The sequence below is a fragment of the Plectropomus leopardus genome, chromosome 9 (genome assembly GCF_026936395.1).
Source record: "Plectropomus leopardus strain MGB_pleo_1.0 chromosome 9, ASM2693639v1, whole genome shotgun sequence".
Lineage (NCBI taxonomy): Eukaryota > Metazoa > Chordata > Actinopteri > Perciformes > Serranidae > Plectropomus > Plectropomus leopardus.
Genome location: NC_142184.1, coordinates 17731481 through 17752523, shown reverse-complemented (window position 1 = coordinate 17752523; position 21043 = coordinate 17731481). Strand labels below are relative to the sequence as shown.

The window sequence follows — 21043 nt, the reverse complement described above, 5'->3', positions numbered from 1 at the left end:
GCTGATATAAATAACATCAATGGGGAATAAAGGAATGACAGAACCACTTGCATCAGATTTTCCAGAAAATTACAAAAAAAGATCTTGATAGTCACAGATGAAGTGCAAAGAGGGTCCCTGTCCAAATGTGGGAGGTTCTACTTCTGACATCCATCACAAATTAATCCCTGCTTCACCAGTTCAACCTTCATAGTGATAGAAACAGAATGTCTGTGCTTGGCTATCGTTCAGCATCCATGTTACTGTGCTCATAGCGTGCGGGTGCATCTCTGTGTCTGATTCTTTATGAATGTGTGTGTATTTATCCTTTGTTAAGCAGGTTTTGCACTACCTCTTGGCAAATTGTCGCAGCCATTAATTTTTCATCGCTAATTGTGTTTTGAATTGCCTGAGCATAAAATAAAATGGTTGAGCATTCTTTAGTTTTGATCACAAGCTGCCATCGCTTTTTGTTTGTTTCTATTTACATGCATGAATATGGATACACATGTACATTTTTACTGTAGTGCTGTTTGTGTACACCTGTGTAGGTGTGTGTGTGTGTGTGTGTGTGTGTGTGTGTGTGTGTTTGTCTGTGCTGCTCTGATGGTGGCATTTCTAATAGTGCCTTTTACTGCAGAACATGGTGAATAGATGGTAATTATCACCAGCTGTGCTAAAAATACCACATCCATGCTGTAGGGTGAAACCTCCTCCATCAGTATTCGGGGGTTTATTATAAAATGTTTGTGTGTTTTTTTGCTATTGGATACATATTTGGCTGGCAGCGGTTTGATAGGAATTTCCTTATCTATCCTTTCCAGAGCTCTTCTGCTTCCATGTGAAATTGGCACGGTAATCTGCTGCGATTTTCCTCCCTTGCTCTTTTACCCGCACTGCTCATGTACTGTAAATAGGAAAGCAGAGAGCAGTCTCCCATGCCCTCTGCAGCCAATCAAATCCTTCCTTGGAGGTTGGAGACAAACAGCCAATTGCCAAGCCTGATGTTGACTGAAAGTGTAGCCCCAGTCTGGGGGGAGCAGTGGGAGCGAAATGCTTAATCTTTCTCTCTCTCTCTGTCTTTTGTTCTCAAGCTCCCCTGTCTAGGGTATAACCATGGAGTGCAGAGAGGTGGCCGCATGCTTGTTGATTTGCCAATTTGCTCCTCTTATTACTGGCAAAAATTATTGACTTGAGTGTGAATGCCTGTGTGTCCAGAGTATCCTCTGCGTCACTGTCCTGTGGCATGCATGTTCAGTGATGCAAAGATTTGATTTTTTAAAGCCTTTTATTCAAGAGTTTGCTTTCACTGTCCAATATATAATGCACAAGTACACCACACACAATGCTTGCCAACTCCAGACAAAAAGCATTTCAAGGTACCTTCGTCTACAGTCTCAGAGAAGAGTTCAGAGAGGTTCCCTAAGGAGAGAAACATTCAAAAGCTTCCAGAAAACTTATTTTAAGAATGAATCTGTTTCAGAAGACAGAGTTTCTTTATGAATCCGAGAGATCAAATTCTCAGATTCAGATCAAATTCATGCCTGTACACTGTCCCAACTTTCTTATCATTTTGTTACTCCAGTGCTTGGATCGTATATGTCAAGCAGCAAGAATCAGAACAAAATATAATCAGTAGTAAGGTGATGTAAGGTGAAAAGATTTTGCAATATTTGCTAGTTTATTTTTAGGTTAATTAACATGCAGTAAACTACAACGCAACACTTTTTAGAAATCTGACAGGCAACTGGATTTGAGCCTGGGGATCAAACAGTTATGGTGCATCACACAGATAACAATTAACAATTCAATTGTTTATATATTATCTCAATGGGATTTACATTTGGTACAATATACAACACCCTCTGTACTTATCCCCTTTTACACTACGTTTTCAAGGCTGGAATGTCGGGCTGTTATTCGACCTCGCTGTTGTGTATAAAATGCACAATCGTAAAATGGGGAGACAGTCGTCTCACCTTTAAGCTGGCAGTCTGTTTTGATGGTGGGTTACTATGTGAGACCTACTGCTAGGTGTTTTAAAAAGCAGCTAACAGCAGTTAGCAGCTAACAGAAGATGAACAGCAACCGAAAATGAATTTCGGAGACAACAAGGTTACCTTCAGAGCAGAAGATGGGAACAACCTCCATGGGTCAATACAGGAGGGATATCTGATTGTTATTGTCATGTTTCCCATTGAGCTTCTTTTAATTCCTTAATTTAATTCCTATTGAGCTGCTTTTTATAATGTGTCCTTAACTGATGACTGTGTTGGGGTGGATGTCAATGGGGTTGTCCTTTTCTCCTCTGGTTTATTTTTTATTATTTGGTCATAGGCCACTTTGTGTTTAAACTAAAGATGCATAAAAATATTTGATGCGTTACCATGTGGTGCAGACATCACTATGTAGCAAATCTTGCATTTTATTCTTTTTTGCTCCACGTCAGACGCCTCATATCCAAAGTGTTCCCACACAACGGAATTTGTTCTGCCTAATTTGCTCAGTGCTGTTGCTCTTCTGTCATCTTTCCTCATGCTAATACAACTTGCCTTGCTGGTAGTATCCATTGCAAGTGTTGAGCTTAGGCTAAGGGAAGGAGGGGAAAAAATGCGCATGCATGTGGATTTCAGGGCACAAGTCAAAATAAGGGTACACTTGCAAAACAGAATGTAGGAAAAAAAATGTTTTTTGTCTCGATCACATTGTTTTTCTAATTGTTGGGAGCTGAAATTGAAACTGAAATTGGATTAATTGCACAGCCTTAGCCATGGGTATTGTTTGAATAGTGCGGTTATATGTCACACTAGAGGCCAACGCTGTTTTGTAACATGCCTCTTTTGCTCTTGGAGTGCTGGCATGCTATCCAAAATAACACAGGAGGTGGCATCATGCTATAGGTTGTTCGGTTCTGTGTAAAAAAAGCAAAGTCAGTGGAATGAAGAGTCTTTGTTGTGGCCCTATCACAAGATCTTTGTGTAAATAAGGCTCTTGAACGGCCAATAGTTCACCTGGTGCCCTGTGAACAAAGACTATGTCCTTGCCGCAGTGGCTGTGGGTTCAATTCTAGCCCATTGCCCTTTGCTGCATTTCATCGCCTCTTTCTCCCCCTTTCATGCTTAGCTTTCTTATCAAATAAAGGCGATAATGCCCCAAAAACATTATCTTTTAAAACAAGGGCTCTTCCTCACTTTGCATAAAAAAAGAAAAAAAAATACAAACCTTAGGAAGAACAATTGAGAAGTGATGCCTCTTTCAGGGAGTAACAATAAATGCTTTGTAAGTATTACTTTTAATATCAGAAATACAATCTGTATTGATCCCAGTTCATAACAATAACAATAATTGTGCTCCTATTTACCTCATACTCACACACTCTGCAGCAATTTGTTTTGAGGTTTGTAACAAGCATCATAGCCTCACATGGCTGCTGTAGATTTTAGTCATGATTTTTCTCAGATTGGGTAAACATAAAGTTTAAAATGCATGAAGAAGGATTTTAAGCACAGCATATGAACCCCTACTTGACCTTTCCTCCGAGATATTTACTCAATCTGCTGTCTTGTTTACTCTCTGATTACCTGTATCTGTGCCCCGTGGTTGTTTTCCAGTCACATTTTCACACTCGGAGTGGTGTCTTCCCCTTTCCCGAGCGTGAAGAGAGAGTAGGGAGGTTGGTGAATAAAAGAGGAGAGTCGAAGTGGAGTTTCGAGTTAAAAGTGATCACCGGAGGGTGGAGCGACACGGTCAACCCCCCGCTTCACACGAGGTCTCCTCTCTGTCTCACTCTCTCTCTCTCTTCCCCTTGAGGCTGTTGACTCACTGTGCAGCAAGAGTATTTATCAATATCAACAGGAGTGTTTTTATTTGAATGTGAAGCATGAGCATGTGGGTCACGCACTAACATACTGTATATGTGTGAATGAGTGCATATATGATGCTAAGCTGCAGTGTGTTTCTAGGGAAGTTAGACTCTTGCCTATACGCTTTTACTGAAATGTGTGCAAGTGTTTTTTGCAAACACAGTTTTGGCCATTATAACTAAGGATGTAATTTAAAAAAGCACAAACACACACACATATAGACACAAATACTTAAAAAGAAGCTTACAGTAAATGAGTTACACTCCAGCAGCTTACATTAATATAATTGCTCAGTGACATTGTGCACCAGCTTGAAATCAACGAGAGCCACTCAATGATTGCAGGGAAATAGCAGTAGGCCTATTTAAAGTCAACATTAAGTGTTTGCCTCGCTGTGATACCTTCCTGCACAAGTCTTCACTCAGGGTTTGCAAACAGATTCTGACCAGTCTGTGCAAAACCAGATCAAATTACGGAAGAATTAAAGAGGCGCTGAAACAAGTTTCTTTTATGTAGCATAATTCCTAACTTAACATACAGTTTAACTCAAAGAAGTATTTCACTTCTGGAAAGATGGTCCTTTCAAAAAAACTGGGCTGTCTCTGCAGTAGAAAGATGAAATTAAAATTGGCTCTACATGACAAGAGGAAATACAGAAAAGGGCTGTGGCAGTCAAATTTGCTTAAGAGGTAGAAAACCAACAACTACCAAATTGCACGCCACTGCACAGAACCAATTAACGCTCTCGCTGGTGGAAGACGTAATGCCATCTTATCCATTTTTTCAAAAGGAAACAATATGGTGGCTGGAAGGTCACAAAAAATCTCGAATTACAGTGAAACGGTAAGCTAAAATATTTTCCTGAAAACATTCTAGATGAGAAATAGACCATGCATTAACAGAATGTTGTTTTTTATTTGAGTGGTGCTGCTTAATTTTACAGTTTGATCTTGGTGTTTTGGCCTCCATTTTTACAATACAGGAAACAGTATAGCACCCACCTCCTGTTTACAAATTCTCATATTACAGCCAAAGACACTTAAGGAGAGAAATAGGCAATACAGTAAAATAATACTGGTTTATATTGGATTAGCACTGCCAAGTTTTATTTGGTTTAAGATAAAGTGAGTGAAAGAAAGGGGTGGGTCTTTCTCTCAATTTGCGTCAATCCTCCTTGTGTCCATGGCGGGCATTCAAAAATGAGGATGTAGAATCTGTTGTTGAAGCAACAGCCCAAGAGCCAAATCACGTGCCAATTTGAGCTGGGAGATGAGCTGGGAGATCTGGGAGCTGGTTAGATGGAAGGACATTTACCACAGTTCAGTTACACATACTAGCCACATTGTTATGATGCAAATCTGGTTGAAAATTGGCAAATTATCCCTTGAATTAACATAAATTAAAAACGTGACTATTTCAAAGTGCCTTACATAAAAGAAATCATTAGAATTAATTTGAAAGACTGTTCAAGAAAGCACATACAAATGCAGTAAAAAATAAGAGAAAGTTAAATATATGAATAAATTAAAGTGATTAAAAAATCTAATGAGATTAGACTGTTATGGTTACTTTGTGAGTATCAGATTTGTTTCATTTAATGTTTGAACTTCTTTATTTAAATAAGTACAAGAAATCAGTGTTGCTTCCTTGAATATCCAATTTGATGATTTCTCTCTGCCTATCATAGTGATTTGTGCATTTTATTTCTGTAATAAGACAGAGCAAACATTAGTTGATGCATGTAGCATCACAGGTGATAGGCATAATGACACTGCAGTGATATATAGTCAGGTCTTATATTTTCTTGATTGATTAAATGTTTTATTTCCCCATAAAATGTCAGAAAATAGTGACATTTACCAACAGTCCAAAACCCAAAGACATCTAATTATTATTATTTATGACAATAAAAGGCAGCAAATTGTCATATTTTGATCTAGCAAATAAATAAAATTGAAAAACACACATAAATTATTAAATAAATTGAGCAAGTAAGCTCATAGATAAAATAAAAAAATAGCAAATGTCTTGCGATTATGCTAAAAATATGTCTGAAATGTTTAAGCAATTCTTAAAATAGTTCTAAATAAAATTTTCTTTCAATCAACTAATTGATCCGCTGTATGAACAGTGTTAGGTAGTTGAGAACTTATTGGACCAATTGATACCCGAAATGATGATGTACTGAATCACTTTTTGGGTTTGGCTTGATAAAGCAAAATGTATCGGTGTGGCAACGTTGAATTCTGCTTTTCTAATACTTGTGTGTAAAGTATCTGTATTACCTACTTTTTTGCTCTCGTGGAGTACTTTGTAGGATTTAAAAAAAAAAGAGAGAATTTAGAAGGTTTTCACTGACAAGAATGTTAGGAAACAAACTGGGCAGAGACCAAAGATAGAGTTCTAATTTATGACTCATTATTATTTTGTGCTACATATCAATGCCAATGCAGCAATGACATTTTGATTTTAAAATATACATATAACACCATAAAACTATCCATTCTTTGGGCTGATGTTTTAAAGTAGTGAACTGAAATATGCTCCACTGTTTACCTCCAGTAACCCGTCCTCATCCTCTCCCTCTCTGTCTGTACCACACTGAGTGAGTGAGTGGGTGCTGATGGTACATGTGCGATCTCTCAGCGTAATGCACTGCAACGTTAAAGATCAGGTTGTTAACACCATGATCAGGGACTGCATTAGTGGCACTGGGCACTCCTTCACTGTAATGCTGGAATGGCATAATTGACTTACTCAACACATACACCCACACTTGGACACATGCACACACACAAATTTCCACACAAACTGTACTTACACGGCCTCAATCAATGCTGGGGAGCACACACACACACGCACACACACCATGGCTTGCCCCTGCCTCCCTTCACACACCCACTCACTCCCACACTACTGAAACTCAAAAGCTGATGGGCGCAATTTTAATCAAAATTAAAGCCCACATGCTGTGAATTTAAATAAGTCTATTAGCAGACTCATTAACAGTTGTTTGTTTGACTTTTTTTTATTTGACTTTGTATTCTTGATACTTTTAACAGTTAATGCCTCTGGTGGTGTTTTCTCTTGTGTTTGCCTTTTCTTTCAATGTCTTTTAAGACACTTTGAGTATAGAGCCAGAACATCTGCAACCTAATTTTTTCTCGAGTCATTAGTAACTGTTGTTTTCTGTCTTGGATCTTTAGATAGTTACTGCCGTTATAAAACTTGTTTTTGTGTTTGGCTGTGCATGTTTGTCTGACAGTTATTGGCCCAGTATACATGTACACATGTGCTTTTAACAAATAAACTTTTTCTGTTGTCTGCATGTGAACAGAAAAGAGCTGAAGTTGTTGAAAATTGCATTTATTTAGGGACTGAGATGTATCTCATTTTCTTATTCCACCTACCATACAGACAGAGAGGAAAGATGGAGCAAAGCCAGTGAGATGGGAGAAACAAACAGATAGAAAGGGTTGACTAGACAGACACAAACTGGCAATTGCAACAATGGTCTTACAGATAGAGCTGATAGTATCCAAACCTTGCCAATGAGAGCTGCATCCGTAAGAGAGCACATTGGAGTTGAGTACCGGGAGGAGATGGAGGGTGGTGAGGAGCTTGATGAGGATTGCATTCAGCGAGGGAACAATGGGTAGAAGGAAACAGGCTGAGCCAGAAAAGGAAAGGGATAAATCAGGTTGGGAGGGAGAAACAGAAGAAGTGAGAGAGAGAAAATGATAGAACAGGTACTAACAAGACAATGGCAGAAAGGGAGCAGAGTGAAATTGCAGTAAGGCCTTGTCTCCTGCAGGTGCAGTTGGCTCTCTCTTTATGTGTGAGTCTGCGCATCTTGTGTAAACTGTGCCCCCAATTTTTTAAATATCCTTATTTTCTCTAACAATGTTAGGTTGAGGTCAAATCAAGTTTTTGTCATGTATCCCTCTGCACTTAAAGTTATTTTGTCTGTCAACAAGAAAGTCTGACAACATCTGACTCATAACTCATGAAAATGTCTTCTTACACCTTCCTGTAGCTACAGGCTTGCTCCTTACACTATTTATTGGGTGATAAAGGCCCAGACACACCAAACCAACAACAAACAACTAGTAGCAACAAAGGCCGACTGTTGCATCGCCTCACGTCGCCTGTGCCTTGGCCAAAGTGTTGCACTTAAACACACCGCAAAGACTGCATCAAAGGCCAACTAGCACATATATTACACCTACACCTGCATGAGAGGGACAAAGCTTTCCTCACCAGCAGGTGATTGAAGTCTGTATTCATCATTCAAAAGGGAAACTGGAAACTGACAGGACAGATTCAAGAGCCTAGTTAGCAAGATAACACTCTAACAACACAATCTGATGTTGAAATGACAAAACAGATTTACCATGCCCAAGTGAACAATACCACAAACAATTATGAACTGTTTCTGCAGCTCAATGGCTAAAAAAATACCATCTAATATAACAAAGTTTATTTTGACCTCACGCCATCTTGACTTTAGCAGTTTGTTTTTCTTCTTGTGCACTGAACTAAACTGACAGTCAAGTGATTTCACTTTCTGCAGGGCTCTGCCAGCCCTTTTGCCAATTCAACATGCTGAATCAGCTGATTAACAGCCGACAGGGGCTGACCAGTGCCAATGGTGCAGGACACACCGCAAAAACTAGGGTGTCAGATGCTCAATGACAGCCTGACATTGACTGGCTTGGTGTGTCAGGGCCCTAATTTGTGCTTTATGAATCTTCAATGATTTAAAAAGGATCAATATTTTGACTCAAACTGAGCCAAAGAAATTGAAGGAATAAAGTATGAATACATTATTCAAACTAACAGAGCAACAAAAAGGTATATTTTCAGTTGAAGGTAAAATAATGTTATTTTTCATGTATTCTTTGTATGTGTGTTTTGTGTGGCTTTCTTTGGACTGGAGAAAGCATACTGAGGGACCTGGACTGGTTGTGAAGGTGACAGTCAGGTGTAATTAAGGCTGGCTCTGGACACTGTGTCCCTGTTTGGCAGGGAGTAAAGATACAGTTGCCACAGGTAGAGAGGTCAGGTGCAGAGGAAGCAAGACCTGGGTGAAAAGGACACATAAGCAATTCTCTGCATTGAGAAACTGTGCCAGACTTTCTCATTGCCTGAAGGTCATCATTCCTGCAACCCCACCAGGTTTTATGTCACCGGACACTGTCTCATGCCAAAAGCAACAGTTTCTTTTGATCACAGTTCAAGGTGCTTGCTAAATCCAACAAGAAGGATTCAAAAATTATAAAAGGTATTAGGCCCAATGAACACAACACTGTTTTTCCCCTGCTGTTAAAGTTGATATAGGAGATTGAGCACATAGTTGCCTATTTACACATTCAGCTGATACAGAGCTGTGCTGAATCATGTTTCTGAACACCTGGTGAATATAAGTCGCAATTTCACTCTCCTTTTAGCTCTGTTTTGGGTCTTTACTAACTCCTGAGGAAAATATTTGTCTCCTTAGATGCTAAATATTACATTGGCCGTCTGTGCTTTGAAGCAGGACACGTAGCTTACAGTGTTTTTTTTAGAGCCTTTTTCTAAAACAGCTGCAAAAACTACACCTTGAGAGTGGTGAGAAAAGAGTGATGCTCAGCGCCATAATTTTAAGGTTAACTGCAGTCAGGTGATGATTATCTGTGGTTTCATCATAATGAGCATACTTTTTTCACATACAAGTAGACATGTGATGCATTGTTGGTATAAAAATACGTACTAGAGCTGCCTCAATGTAACCTGATATGTCCCATCCCATCGTATTCTGTTGTTTCCTATTCTGCCTTTTTATTTTGTTATATTTTATCCTATCATATCCTATCATATCGTGATAGTCTGCACTGTCTTGTCCTCTTCCTTTTATCTTTATCTTGTCCTTTCTTTTTTATTCTCTGCTTGCTCTCTTGTCTTTGCCTCTTTTTCCTTTCAGTGACTTTCTTTTGTCTTCTTCACTTTTGTATGGGGTAAATATAGTTCAACTACAGAGATAGGAAAAGCTTTTTTAACTGATGCTTTGCTTTTATAGTGTGTTGTTTTAATGTGAATACTGTTTCATGGCTTTTTTGTTTGGTATTATAATGCCTGATTGATATACTGAATATTTATTGTGAAGCACTTCAACTTTAGTTTTGAAAATTGCTGCCTAAATAAATTCTTACTCACTAACTTACACTTACTTATTTGCTTACTTGCTTACTTGCTTAGTAGAAGTTTCCTGTCACAGCTGACCTGTCAGGTTTAAAGTAGGCATTTTAAAGAAATTTTGAAATGTCTCTCTCCTCAGTTGTTACTTTTTTGCCTATCCTTAAAAACACAAGGTTGAAGTGGTTCCCAAAAGCTTCACAGCAAAACTCAAATAAAAAAGTCCTTGCCAAAGATGGCTCATTTGGATTCTGTTCACCCTGTTGCACTAAAAAAAGGTACCATACTGGTGGTAGAAAATGGCTGCTATCCCAAACATTGTAAAGGTCAATGTAGATCAAATTATCACAATTGGTGGGTCAAGACCCAAAAGTGAGTTGCATAACAATGTCTTGTGCTGACATAGCTAAGTGCTGACTAAAGAAACCCATGTCCTTCACTGACTGGCATTAAAAGAAAGGTTGTCATGTGTTTGTTTATTGAACTTTGCCACACTCAGCACCCTTTTGCCTTCCCCACCCTCTCATTTTTACCCCATACCTAACAGAAAATACAGTCTTCTTCTTTTGAAAACACATTTTAAGTTTTGTGTCCACACTAGGGAAGAAAGACGTAGGCAGCAGATTGAGAAGAAGGTGATGAAGGAAGGAAGGAAGGAAGGAAGTAGGCGAAATATAGGCAGAAGTATGCAACACTATGCTCCCTCACCTTGAAATGGCAGCGTTCCCCTTGATAAAAGGCTAATAAGCCTAATCAAGCCTGATTAATTACACCGATAGGCACTGCGTTTGCCAGCCTATTTGATGGCTTTATCTGTGTTTTGCACCAGGCTGAGAGGATGATGGTGTTCCTCAGGAGGAGCTGGAAAGATTTAGCCCAAATGAAGGTTACTGGGGCTAGAATACAGAAAGTAGGGTGGTGCTGTTTCTCAGGGTGTACAGAGGAATGAGCCCACTGAAGTGAGTTGCAGTGTTATAAAAGATGTTGTGTCAGGATTTAGTGAATAAATAAGGTATGTTGGCTTTTAAACATGTGCTCTCTGCTGTTTTCGCTGTCACCCTTTTCTTGGTCCTGCAGCCTTAACAGTCTCTGACAAATCAAGTCCAGAGAGTGTCTGTCCCCCTCTGAATGATAACACGTGTTCTGGGGCTTTGTATTGGACTCTTGAGAATGGCAATTCATTCTCCCCAGAGGCCCTTTTCAAATCCTATTCTCTTGGTCATTACAAGAGAAATCAATGTGGCCTTAAGCCACGTAATCACCACCGTTCACCTGAACAAGGGATTGAATTGCTGCTGCTGCCATTGCTGTTGACAATAAGAAAAGTAAATATATATTTTCATTCAAAGGTCTAGTGTGTAGGATTGAAATGAAATATGATATAATAAAAAAGAGGTTTCTTTGCTGTATAATCACCTGGACATTAGAATTGCTGAGTTTTTTTTGTTTTTTTGTTTGTTTGGTTTTTTTTGGGGTTTTTTTTTACCTTGGAATGAGCTGTTAATGTCTACACAGGAGTCTACTGTGTTGCACCACCATGTTTCTACAGTAGCTCAGAAAGGACAAACGAAATACTGACTCTAGATTAGGCCATTTTCGCATTTCCCTGTCGGCCAATGCTGTCAGTAGCCCCTCTGGGACAAGCTAAACAGCATCTTAAAAACACTGATTTTTTAATGTGAAACTGCTTTATTCAGTGATGTTACTGGTTTAATTCACCTGGTCTTTTTGTTTGGAGAGGAAGAGACCTCTGTGGATAATTCGTCTCTCTGTAAAAACCACTAGGTTTCAGTAAATCCTACACACCTTTCCTTTATGTAGGAAATAGACGTTAATCTCTTGACATCAGTTGTTATCTGAGCCACCTACATAACTGAAATTGTTTTGAAGATAACAATTTTGTATTCATTGTGAGTTTAAAGTAAATTTCAGTGTGTTAAATTGAGACCCGATTCAGATTTCAGATGTCATCAAAGTCACATTAGTTTTTAATGATAAAAGAGCACTTCTTAATAAGTTAAGTTTTATAGGCGGACTAAGTAAAAAAATTATTACACTGCACTTCAGTGAACTGTGACCAGAGCACAGAGTGAGAAAACACAAGATAGATGATTCTTCAGTTTGCTGGTTTCATGTTGAATTTACATGATGTAATGTTAAGTGTTATTCCTCTGTTTGCATATTCATTTAAATGTAAACATTCAAAGATATGTATGCCTTTGGGTTTTTATTCTAAAATGTTACATTGTCTTTTAAATCGCTCGAGGATCGTTATCTCTTTGTCGCCTTTTTGTTCTGCAGCAGCTACAGCTTTTGCAGGCTTCGCCCCTGTGTGGTACCTTAGACTTCAGAGCCTTTGGGATGCAGGGAGCCATGTGCTCTATATTTATCTTGCTCTATGATTTATTAATAGTCTCCCCAGTATGCGCAGTACTAAAAATACAGTGGAGGCAGAGCACCACATGCAGCATCTGGCTAGGAAGGGAGCGGAGGAGAGATTCGTCAACTCAGCAGCTTTCCACTGTAACATCATGCACGTCTGGGATGATCCGGGGTTTCAGGTTACCACAGTAGCAAACTACAGTCTGACTCAGCACTTGAGTGACCCAGTCATTTTATACGGTGACAACATGATTCAGCAAGTCGAACATATTGAAAATAAGAGATGTATTGAAGTTAAAGTAAACCACAGTATTTAGATGTATTTAAGTGTGTGGCAAATGTCATCGCTGTCTCTCTTTTCTTATCTCCAGTATGAATACTTCAATGCGGTGTTGATCAATGAGGTGGATGAAGAGGGGAACAGTGTCGAGCTGGGCGGAGAATTCATCTTGCAACCCAATGACCACTTTAATAACCTGTCAGTCAACCTCAGTCTCAGCGTGGTCCAGGTGCCCACCAACATGTACAACAAAGGTACGTTCACCTCCTCTTTATTTATGACAAAGCACTTAAAAATTGTGCGGAAAAGTTGAACACCACAAAAGTACAATACATCTTAGCCTCTCAGGACCTGATCTTCTTGCTGAATTGTGCAATGATTCAGATAATTGAAGCCCCAACAATCCCCGACAATCAGTACAACAGTTAGTATGTTAGAACGTGTACACGCCTGTGTGCGGAGGAGGATTTGAGTTCATTAACTGTAACTCTTTGGATCATCCCTGCCACACACTGACTTAATTAGCAGTTAAATAATCAGACATTCTGCTAATTTACCATCAACTCAAGTCCAACCCATGAAGTCATGGCCTTGTTCAGTGCTCGGCGGACAGAGTGAATGTCATGTCGGCTTAACCCAGCTACCAGAGGCAAAAAAAATTATATGGAGAAAGGGGGGGGCAAGAGGGAGAAAGCAAATGAGAAAGAAAGTAGGTTAAGTCAGACTGATGGAAGGGCTGAGCAACAGATTAATTACAGCTACGTGGAAAAAAAGAGGGAAAGCAAGTGAGAGTGAAGGGAGGGGAGTGAATGAAATGGAAAGGAATTGAATGAAAGGACTAGGGGAGTGAGGCTGGCAGGCTGATGCAGGTAGAGGAAGAGTAATTTTGATTTGATTCACAGGCAAATGAGTAGAATTGCACACACACTCGGGGGGGGTTAAGAGTTTTAGATTTGCAGGCTTTGTTCACTGGTACTGATAACGTGGATGTGTTGGCTGGGACTGCAGAGAGCTCGTTGGTGGGCAAAGTATCACGGTTCTGCAAAAGGGAGACTAAGAGGCATGGCTCTGTGGAAGGCAACAGTTTTCGAATGATGCGTTAAAACTTTTGGAAACAGTTTTTAATTGTTCTCCCGTGAAATGAATTTACAAAAGTTTGTAGTGCAGCATGTTCTTTACTGTTTGCTCAAGCACTGACATGTTTTAATATTTTCATGTGTATCACTTGCTTTCAGCCAAGAGGTTAGCAGGTGTTCAGACAGAAAATAGAATAAATAAACTCAGATAGCAAGATTTTACATGATGGATGATCAAATTCTGGGCCCTTTTTTCAAAGTCAGTGTGCTTTCTTTCCCTTTCCGTTCTTTTTCTTCTTACCTTTTTTCAAACCCTGATTTAGCCTTTCTTGGGAAAAAACATGATGGTTTATGTTGGACTCCAGCAGCATAAATAGTCACTCACTTGGTTATTGCTGTGTTGAGAGAGGAATCACATTACCAGGGCAAACTAAAACATTTTATGGGGTGCACAATTATGGGGTGAGAGGAATCTGAGAGAGCTCCCGATATTTTACATTTCAATTCAGTTTTAACCCTTTGAAACGTAGATCGACATCAGTTTTCTTGTTCTGCATCTAGACACCTTTCACAAGCATTTCAACCCCTGAGATGCTTTCAAAGTGGTTTGATTTCTTTCAAAAACATGAGGGAAAAGGCAGTCAACAATTTGGCAAAGAATGTCCTGCAAAATTGCAAAACATCTGTTAAAGTTGGGGGGAAAAGAGATGGAGAAATAAATCGGAAAATTATCACCAAAAAAAGCAAAACATTACCAGAGGACTAGAGTCATAATTACTAGAATAATTATGTTACAGAGAGAATATATACATTTTATTGTATTATTATTATTTTATCTTACTGAATCCTTCATTTTCTTGTTTTCACTTTTTACTTTTTTTCTAATTTTGCTATTTTTCAGGTGTTTTTCTTGTAACTTTTTACTAATTGTTTTTTTGGAGTAATTTATTGTTGTTTGTGGTCTTTTTTTCATGTTTTTGAAAGAAACTAAACCAATTTGGTCAGCTTTTACAGGGTTCATTTTAGTTTCTAATAAATTAGAAATAAAACATGGAAAACAAAACCAAACGTTTTATTCCAGGCTTTTCAAGGGGTTCCCATCCCATTGTGGCCCTGGATAATCATTCCCGCTTTCTTGTCCCTACGACAGCCCCTGCATATAATGCTGTGTTACATTACAGCATTATACATTACATTAAAGTTGAGCAAAGGTTTTCCCTGAAATGAAGGACGAGGCTGTGTTCTTTTATGCAGCGTTATTCTTTGTCTAATTATGGCCATGCTTCTGAGAACTTGCCCATGCATAGCAGCAAGTCACTGTCCTCTGAACCTGTTTTTTAACGCTGCTGAAGAGCTGACCGTAGCCTGTGCACATCATAAATGGTTTGGTTGGCAGCAGTGATGAATTAGAGGTTAAGTCCATGTTAGCAAAGAGCTGCATGCCTCTGGAGATTAATCGCAGGAGGAACACACCACATCAAACATCCATCATCCGAACTCACATCGCAACCAAAACACAACCCACACCATCATACTTTATGAGGCTACATGACAGGAACATGTAACATGTACGCAATAAAGGAGCATGTACACATTTGCAGTGGGTCGATAAACTCTAATATCCACACGCTTACCTTTGTACTCTCTAAGATGGAGAAGCGTTAACATTCATGTGAGCACGTGCTCAAATACAAACCCATCACTTCCCACTTCTCCACATGCTTCCTCACTCCTCCTGTTAATACCCTCCTCCCTAATCATCATAAGTAACCCATTAAAGTGAAGTTGATTTCAGCTCAGATTGCTCTGACTGATGCAGCGGGTAACCTATATGCTTCTACTTTCCAATCTTGAGCACTTGCGTGCCTGTGATTATATAAGATCACGGGAGCTCCTTTGATCAGATTGAATTAAAGAGTGCATTAGTTGATATGAATTTAAATGACAGCTTAGGGGGAAAGTAGAGCCCATACTCTCTTCCTCATCATGACGAGTTCAGATTGTAATAGACACTCAAACTGCACCAGAAGTGACTGTATTGTTGTGTAAATGGAGCCTGGATCAAATCCAGCCTCCTCTCCACTCCATAGAGGTGGATGGGTGTTTATTATCAAGAGGGGGCTTTAGTGTGCTAGCTTCCAGAGAACTAATTCAATCATGGCTTATTGGCATGACTGTTGACAACAGAACAATGTTGCCAGGATGGGAGATGATGGGGAATCTGTTATCTGCTTTTCTCCCTCTCTGTCAATTAGGTACTTGTCTGTCTGACTGTCTTGCAGTAATTTTCTGCCTGCCTTTCCGTCTGCCATCCTGTCTCTCTTTTTTTATCCATCTAAAGGCTTTTGTGTATTTGTGTTACTATATGATTGTGTCTGTCCGTCTGCTCAACCTTTTCTGCCTCCATCTTTTACGCCTCGCTCCTGCACCAAGAAAATTTGTAGTAATAAGCTGCTGTAATAAGCTTGGCTGTCTGGTCGCAGACCAGTTACATTTTGACTCACTCAGCCTGTCAGTTGAAAAGGAGCTTCAATTATTGGATATGACCAACCGTATGTCACACTGGGATGGCATCGACTGAGATCTGCTAAGCTAGTTAGCTTTAACTTTTTTTCTCCTCCATGATTGGATTTAACTGCTGTCTCAACAAAATGGATATTTTAATCATTCAGACAACAGCTAAGGAGAAATCAATAAGGAAATTCCGTTTTAGTTAAGTCTAGCAGTCTCATGGCTCTCGTTTGATGCAGCTCTTTTGCTTCAGCTGTCTAGTTGGCCTTGCTATCTGTGGTAGAGAGTGCTTCAAGTGTAATGGTGGGTGTAGCAGATATTATTAAGCCACAGTGCAGCCTCAGCTGCAAATACAAAGCCAGGCAGGGGAGTTTTCACAGAAAGATGCATTGCTTTGGCATAATATTTGTATATGGTAAAACCATAGACCATGTATAAAGATGGACAATGTGTCTTCACTTACCTCCCGCTGTACAAAAAAACTGAAGCCACAGCATTCTTGCTGTGGTGACATAATTTGGAGCCAGAGTCTGTGCAGTAGTGATATCTTAATTGTGGAGTTCTCGCCCATACACCCATGAGCAGTGCTATGTCACAGTTTTTTTAGTCTGGTGGTTTTTGTTTTTTGTTTGGTGTGGAGAGGTGTGGTTTAAGGGGTGGGGCAATATGAATGTAATTTGCATAACAAGTTTGTAGGTACTATTGAATCAGCCTATAGCTAGCTAGCTGATACCTGCCTCGCCTCCCAGTCTAGAGACTGCTTTTGCTGTGAGGAGAGGAGGAGACAGACCTGCTGTAGTAATTTGTATTCAGCCAGCAATAAAACATGCACCCAGCACTGGGTGTCATAGCGGGGGTCTGAACCTGTGTGGTGACAGCCACAGAAGCTTGCTGATCTGGCAGGGAGTCAGGTTTGTGCCAGTTGAATTCGAGCTAAATAACTGATAAATTGATAGAGCTAAAAGAGCTTGCTGAATGTTGCAAACTTGCCACTTACATGCAGGGGATGAACAAAAATACACTGATGCTACGAGCTCCAACACTGACTTTTATGCAGCTCGGGAGGGTTTATGATAGGGATGACTTCAGTGCATCGTCAAGCAATGTTTTCAAGCCCGCCCCCCAAAAATACTGGACACAAAAAACATTTTGAACAGTTTAACTCCACAATGGAATCCTGCACAGTTTGTCGAGTGTTCTTGCATATTTTCAGCAAGTACTTTGTGACGTGTAATAGAAAGAAATCTCTGATTTTACTTTACCTGCACTTAAACTCAATTTTTACTCAAATATGTTGCTACTGCATTTTGCCATTTGGTAGGGTAATAGCCTCCTGTCTCACCTATCCCTATTCTCTTTTATCTTTCAGATTCTTTTGCTCCACTCTTATCTTTTCTCTCTGTTTTACTGCACACTTTCCCTGTATCCCTGTGTAATGAATAGATGCTGATAGTAATCTGTGGTGTTCCAGTGTATGATACGATATGATTGGTTGAGCAGGCACTAGAGAATGCCTGTTCCAGCCTCCAGGACTGTAAAACAACCCAACCTTTTTACTCAAATGGTGCTGTTTCTTTCCTCTCCACATCTCCCCTTCTTTTTCCTGTTAATCCTTAGACTCTGCAATCGTCAACGGAGTGTACTGGTCTGAGGCCCTGAACAAAGTGTTTGTGGATAACTTTGAGAGAGACCCATCACTCATATGGCAGTACTTTGGCAGTGCCAAAGGCTTTTTCAGGCAGTACCCAGGTAAGTGTGTGTTTGTTTGTGCAAGGGTGTGTGTGAGTTTGTAATTAAATAGCTGTCTCCCTAAAGAAGAACGAGGGGTATATGGGAATCTTCAATGACTGACAGCTAGAGACTGGAGGCCAGCGGGATGAGAGAGTGGAGGAGGAGGTGGGGGAGTAGATAGAAGATTGAGGGGTAAACAGAGACAGCTGAGAGTTTGTAGAGATCAGAGGATAGGTGAAGAAGAAAGACGGTTGAAATTTTCAGCTGAAATTAAATGAATAAGAAGAGGAGGAGCATAACAAAGAAAAGTGGCCTTTTGAATGGTAATAGTGAATATTATGATATCCTATGTGACACATAATATGGGAAAATCAGTAGAAATGCTTCTTTTCCTCCTTCCTTATTTTTATCTTTTGACCTCTTGAACTAGCACATAAGTATGTTTTCATTATGCTTTTTAATATCACATGCTTCAGTCTCCAGTTTCTTGACCCTTTAAGCCTCCAAAGTCACTACTGCATAACAGCTCTTGAATTCATTCTGTTAACCAAAATGAAGAAGAATTGGTTCTGTGAGAATAGTGCATACTAATGTAATTTGGACATGGGAAGTGCTCTAAAAAGGGATGTTGCTGTTGAATATTTTAGTGTAATTTTTCAATGCTCTGAGCACGACATTCACATCCCTTGTACGGGGGTGGCAGCAGAAAGTTCAAATCTCTATCTGCATGGCCAAATTCCACAAGAAGTAAGTGGGAATATATGTATGTTTGTGGCTCAGGTGAACTAAAATCTCTAGAAAAAGCAAGCTCATGTAGCAGGGGCAGTTTAAAACAAAAAAAAAGGTGATGAATGTTTTAGAAAATTATGTTGTGACAGAAAAAGCAGTGTGCTTTGGCATAAAGCCTTAAGGGCTTAAAGAACAGTTTCCCAGACCACATGTTTTCTCTCTGTCAGCTAAGGTGATAGTTTGTTTTCCTTTGGTACAAGTAACACAACCCTACTGCAGTCCATTGCCTTTTGATGATGCTGATTCCATGTTTTCAAGGGATCAAGTGGAAGCCAGATGAACATGGGGTCATAGCTTTTGACTGTCGGAACCGGAAGTGGTACATCCAGGCTGCCACCTCTCCAAAGGACGTGGTCATCCTGGTGGACGTTAGCGGCAGCATGAAAGGCCTCAGGCTGACCATCGCCAGGCAGACCGTCTCCTCCATACTCGACACTCTTGGAGATGATGACTTTTTTAACATCATCGCTGTAAGTCCACGCAAATGTGCACACAGCTGTAAGGGGGGCACATAAACTGCTTAACCTCTGTGGGTTTTTTTCATAGATATGCACACGTAAATAAACACACAGGCCCACATCCTCTACTGCTCAGATCAGAGGAAATGCTGGAACAAATCAGCTTTCTCTCCTGTCACGCTCACAACCAATTAGCAGTCAGCTGAATGAAGATTTGAATTGCAAAGGAGACAGTTGTGATTGGATCCCGCCTCAGGCACCCAAACCATTGTTATCGCATCTCATTCTGATGAAACTCCATGAGAGTGTGTGTGTGTGTGTGTGTGTGTGTGTGTGTGTGTGTGTGTGTGTGTGTGTGTGTGTGTGTGTGTGTGTGTGTGTGTGTGTGTGTTTGCTTGCACACAACACATGCACTTGCTCATGTGTGTGTCTGATGCTGTTTCACATCAAAACGTAGTCAGTCACTTTGCCAGCCTCCGTTCTCTTTCTCCACACAACAAAGTCTTCATTATCATTTCTTATCCTAATCATGTTATTTTGAAAATTATTCTTTTGAAAAATAAAGGAAAAGAGGATTTAGACAATCAGGCAGAAACATATTGTTTTCCCCAAACACTCTTTAAAAGGATGTGTCACTTTGACTCATTTATTTCTTCTTTCTTCTTTTTATTTTTGCTACGTTTTCTGTGTTACCTTCTATGACAGAGTTTCTAGAAGACCCACAGTTGAAGTCAAAGTTATTATGTCTTAAATATCTGCAGTGAGAGAAAAGTCTTTCTCCTGTGGTGAGAGTTTGTTTCATGCTGCAATGTATACATACACACACAAATGCATATGCACGTACACACATGAGGGCAAAATTGCTGGCAGTGGAGGAACACACTTCCATTATCTTTGTTGGACTTTGAAGTCTAATTCATGCTCATGCATTAAATGGTGAGTATTATCACTGAATGGCAGGCACTGGGTACATTGTGTACTGTACAGTGTGTGCATGTGTGTGTGTTCTTTTCATCAAGATGAGTGAAGTTTCTCACATCTTCACATTTTGCATTTTTAAGCATTAGATTAAACATTTCTGTATATACAGCACATTTGAAGTGACAAAAAATGATGACTTTAATTACTCATTTTGTATTCTTTTAGTACAATGAGGAACTGCATTATGTGGAGCCGTGCCTCAATGGAACTCTGGTCCAAGCAGATGTGACCAACAAAGATGTGAGTCTTTCTTTCCTCGTCTCCTATTGTTTTCTGCTCTTACGGTCACTTAGAAATCATTGATGGGTTTTGTGCACACAGTTTATACTCACATTTATATGAAATGATGTTAGGCTGAGGTTCAGTATACAGTATTGCATCTTGCATATATCACAGTGTTACGTGAATCTACGTTGAGCATGTATGAGTGAATGAAGGTGTGTGTGTGTGGCCTTCTTATGCAAAGAAACTGTCTCTGAAGTGGGTGGTGCGAGTGGTGATGCTCTGATAACGATTTCCAGATGGCCAGGGAGAGAGAGTATGGACCGAGCTGGGTGACACGTGTCCTTAACAAGAAACTGATTCACTGATTTTACCCATCAAAGACTGTTTGCAAGTTTACAGGTCTTCGGGAGTGAAAAAAAGCCTTTGAAAAGCCTTTTGTGGCTCCTGAAGGAATTGTGAAAATTTGTTTAATTTAGAATCCTTAAGTGACCACTTAAGGCAATGCTGGTTCATTCTGAAATGTGAGAAAGACAAAAATCATAAGAAGTGAGATTAACAGACCTTTGAAGCTCACTCCTCATTTATGTTTGAGGC

At 39.7% G+C, this 21043-nt stretch overlaps 1 protein-coding gene across 3 annotated transcripts in view; it reads left to right on the top strand.

The window, feature by feature from the left end:
• cacna2d3a (calcium voltage-gated channel auxiliary subunit alpha2delta 3a) overlaps window positions 1–21043 on the top strand; it is a 149373-nt gene that overhangs the window by 51253 nt on the left and 77077 nt on the right. For all 3 annotated transcript variants that reach the window (XM_088082117.1, XM_088082115.1, XM_088082116.1), the window contains exons 5-8: window positions 12770–12932; window positions 17883–18014; window positions 19044–19255; window positions 20390–20464. In XM_088082117.1, the coding sequence (XP_087938243.1) occupies window positions 12770–12932; window positions 17883–18014; window positions 19044–19255; window positions 20390–20464 (582 nt within the window). The remainder of the gene's footprint in view (window positions 1–12769; window positions 12933–17882; window positions 18015–19043; window positions 19256–20389; window positions 20465–21043) is intronic.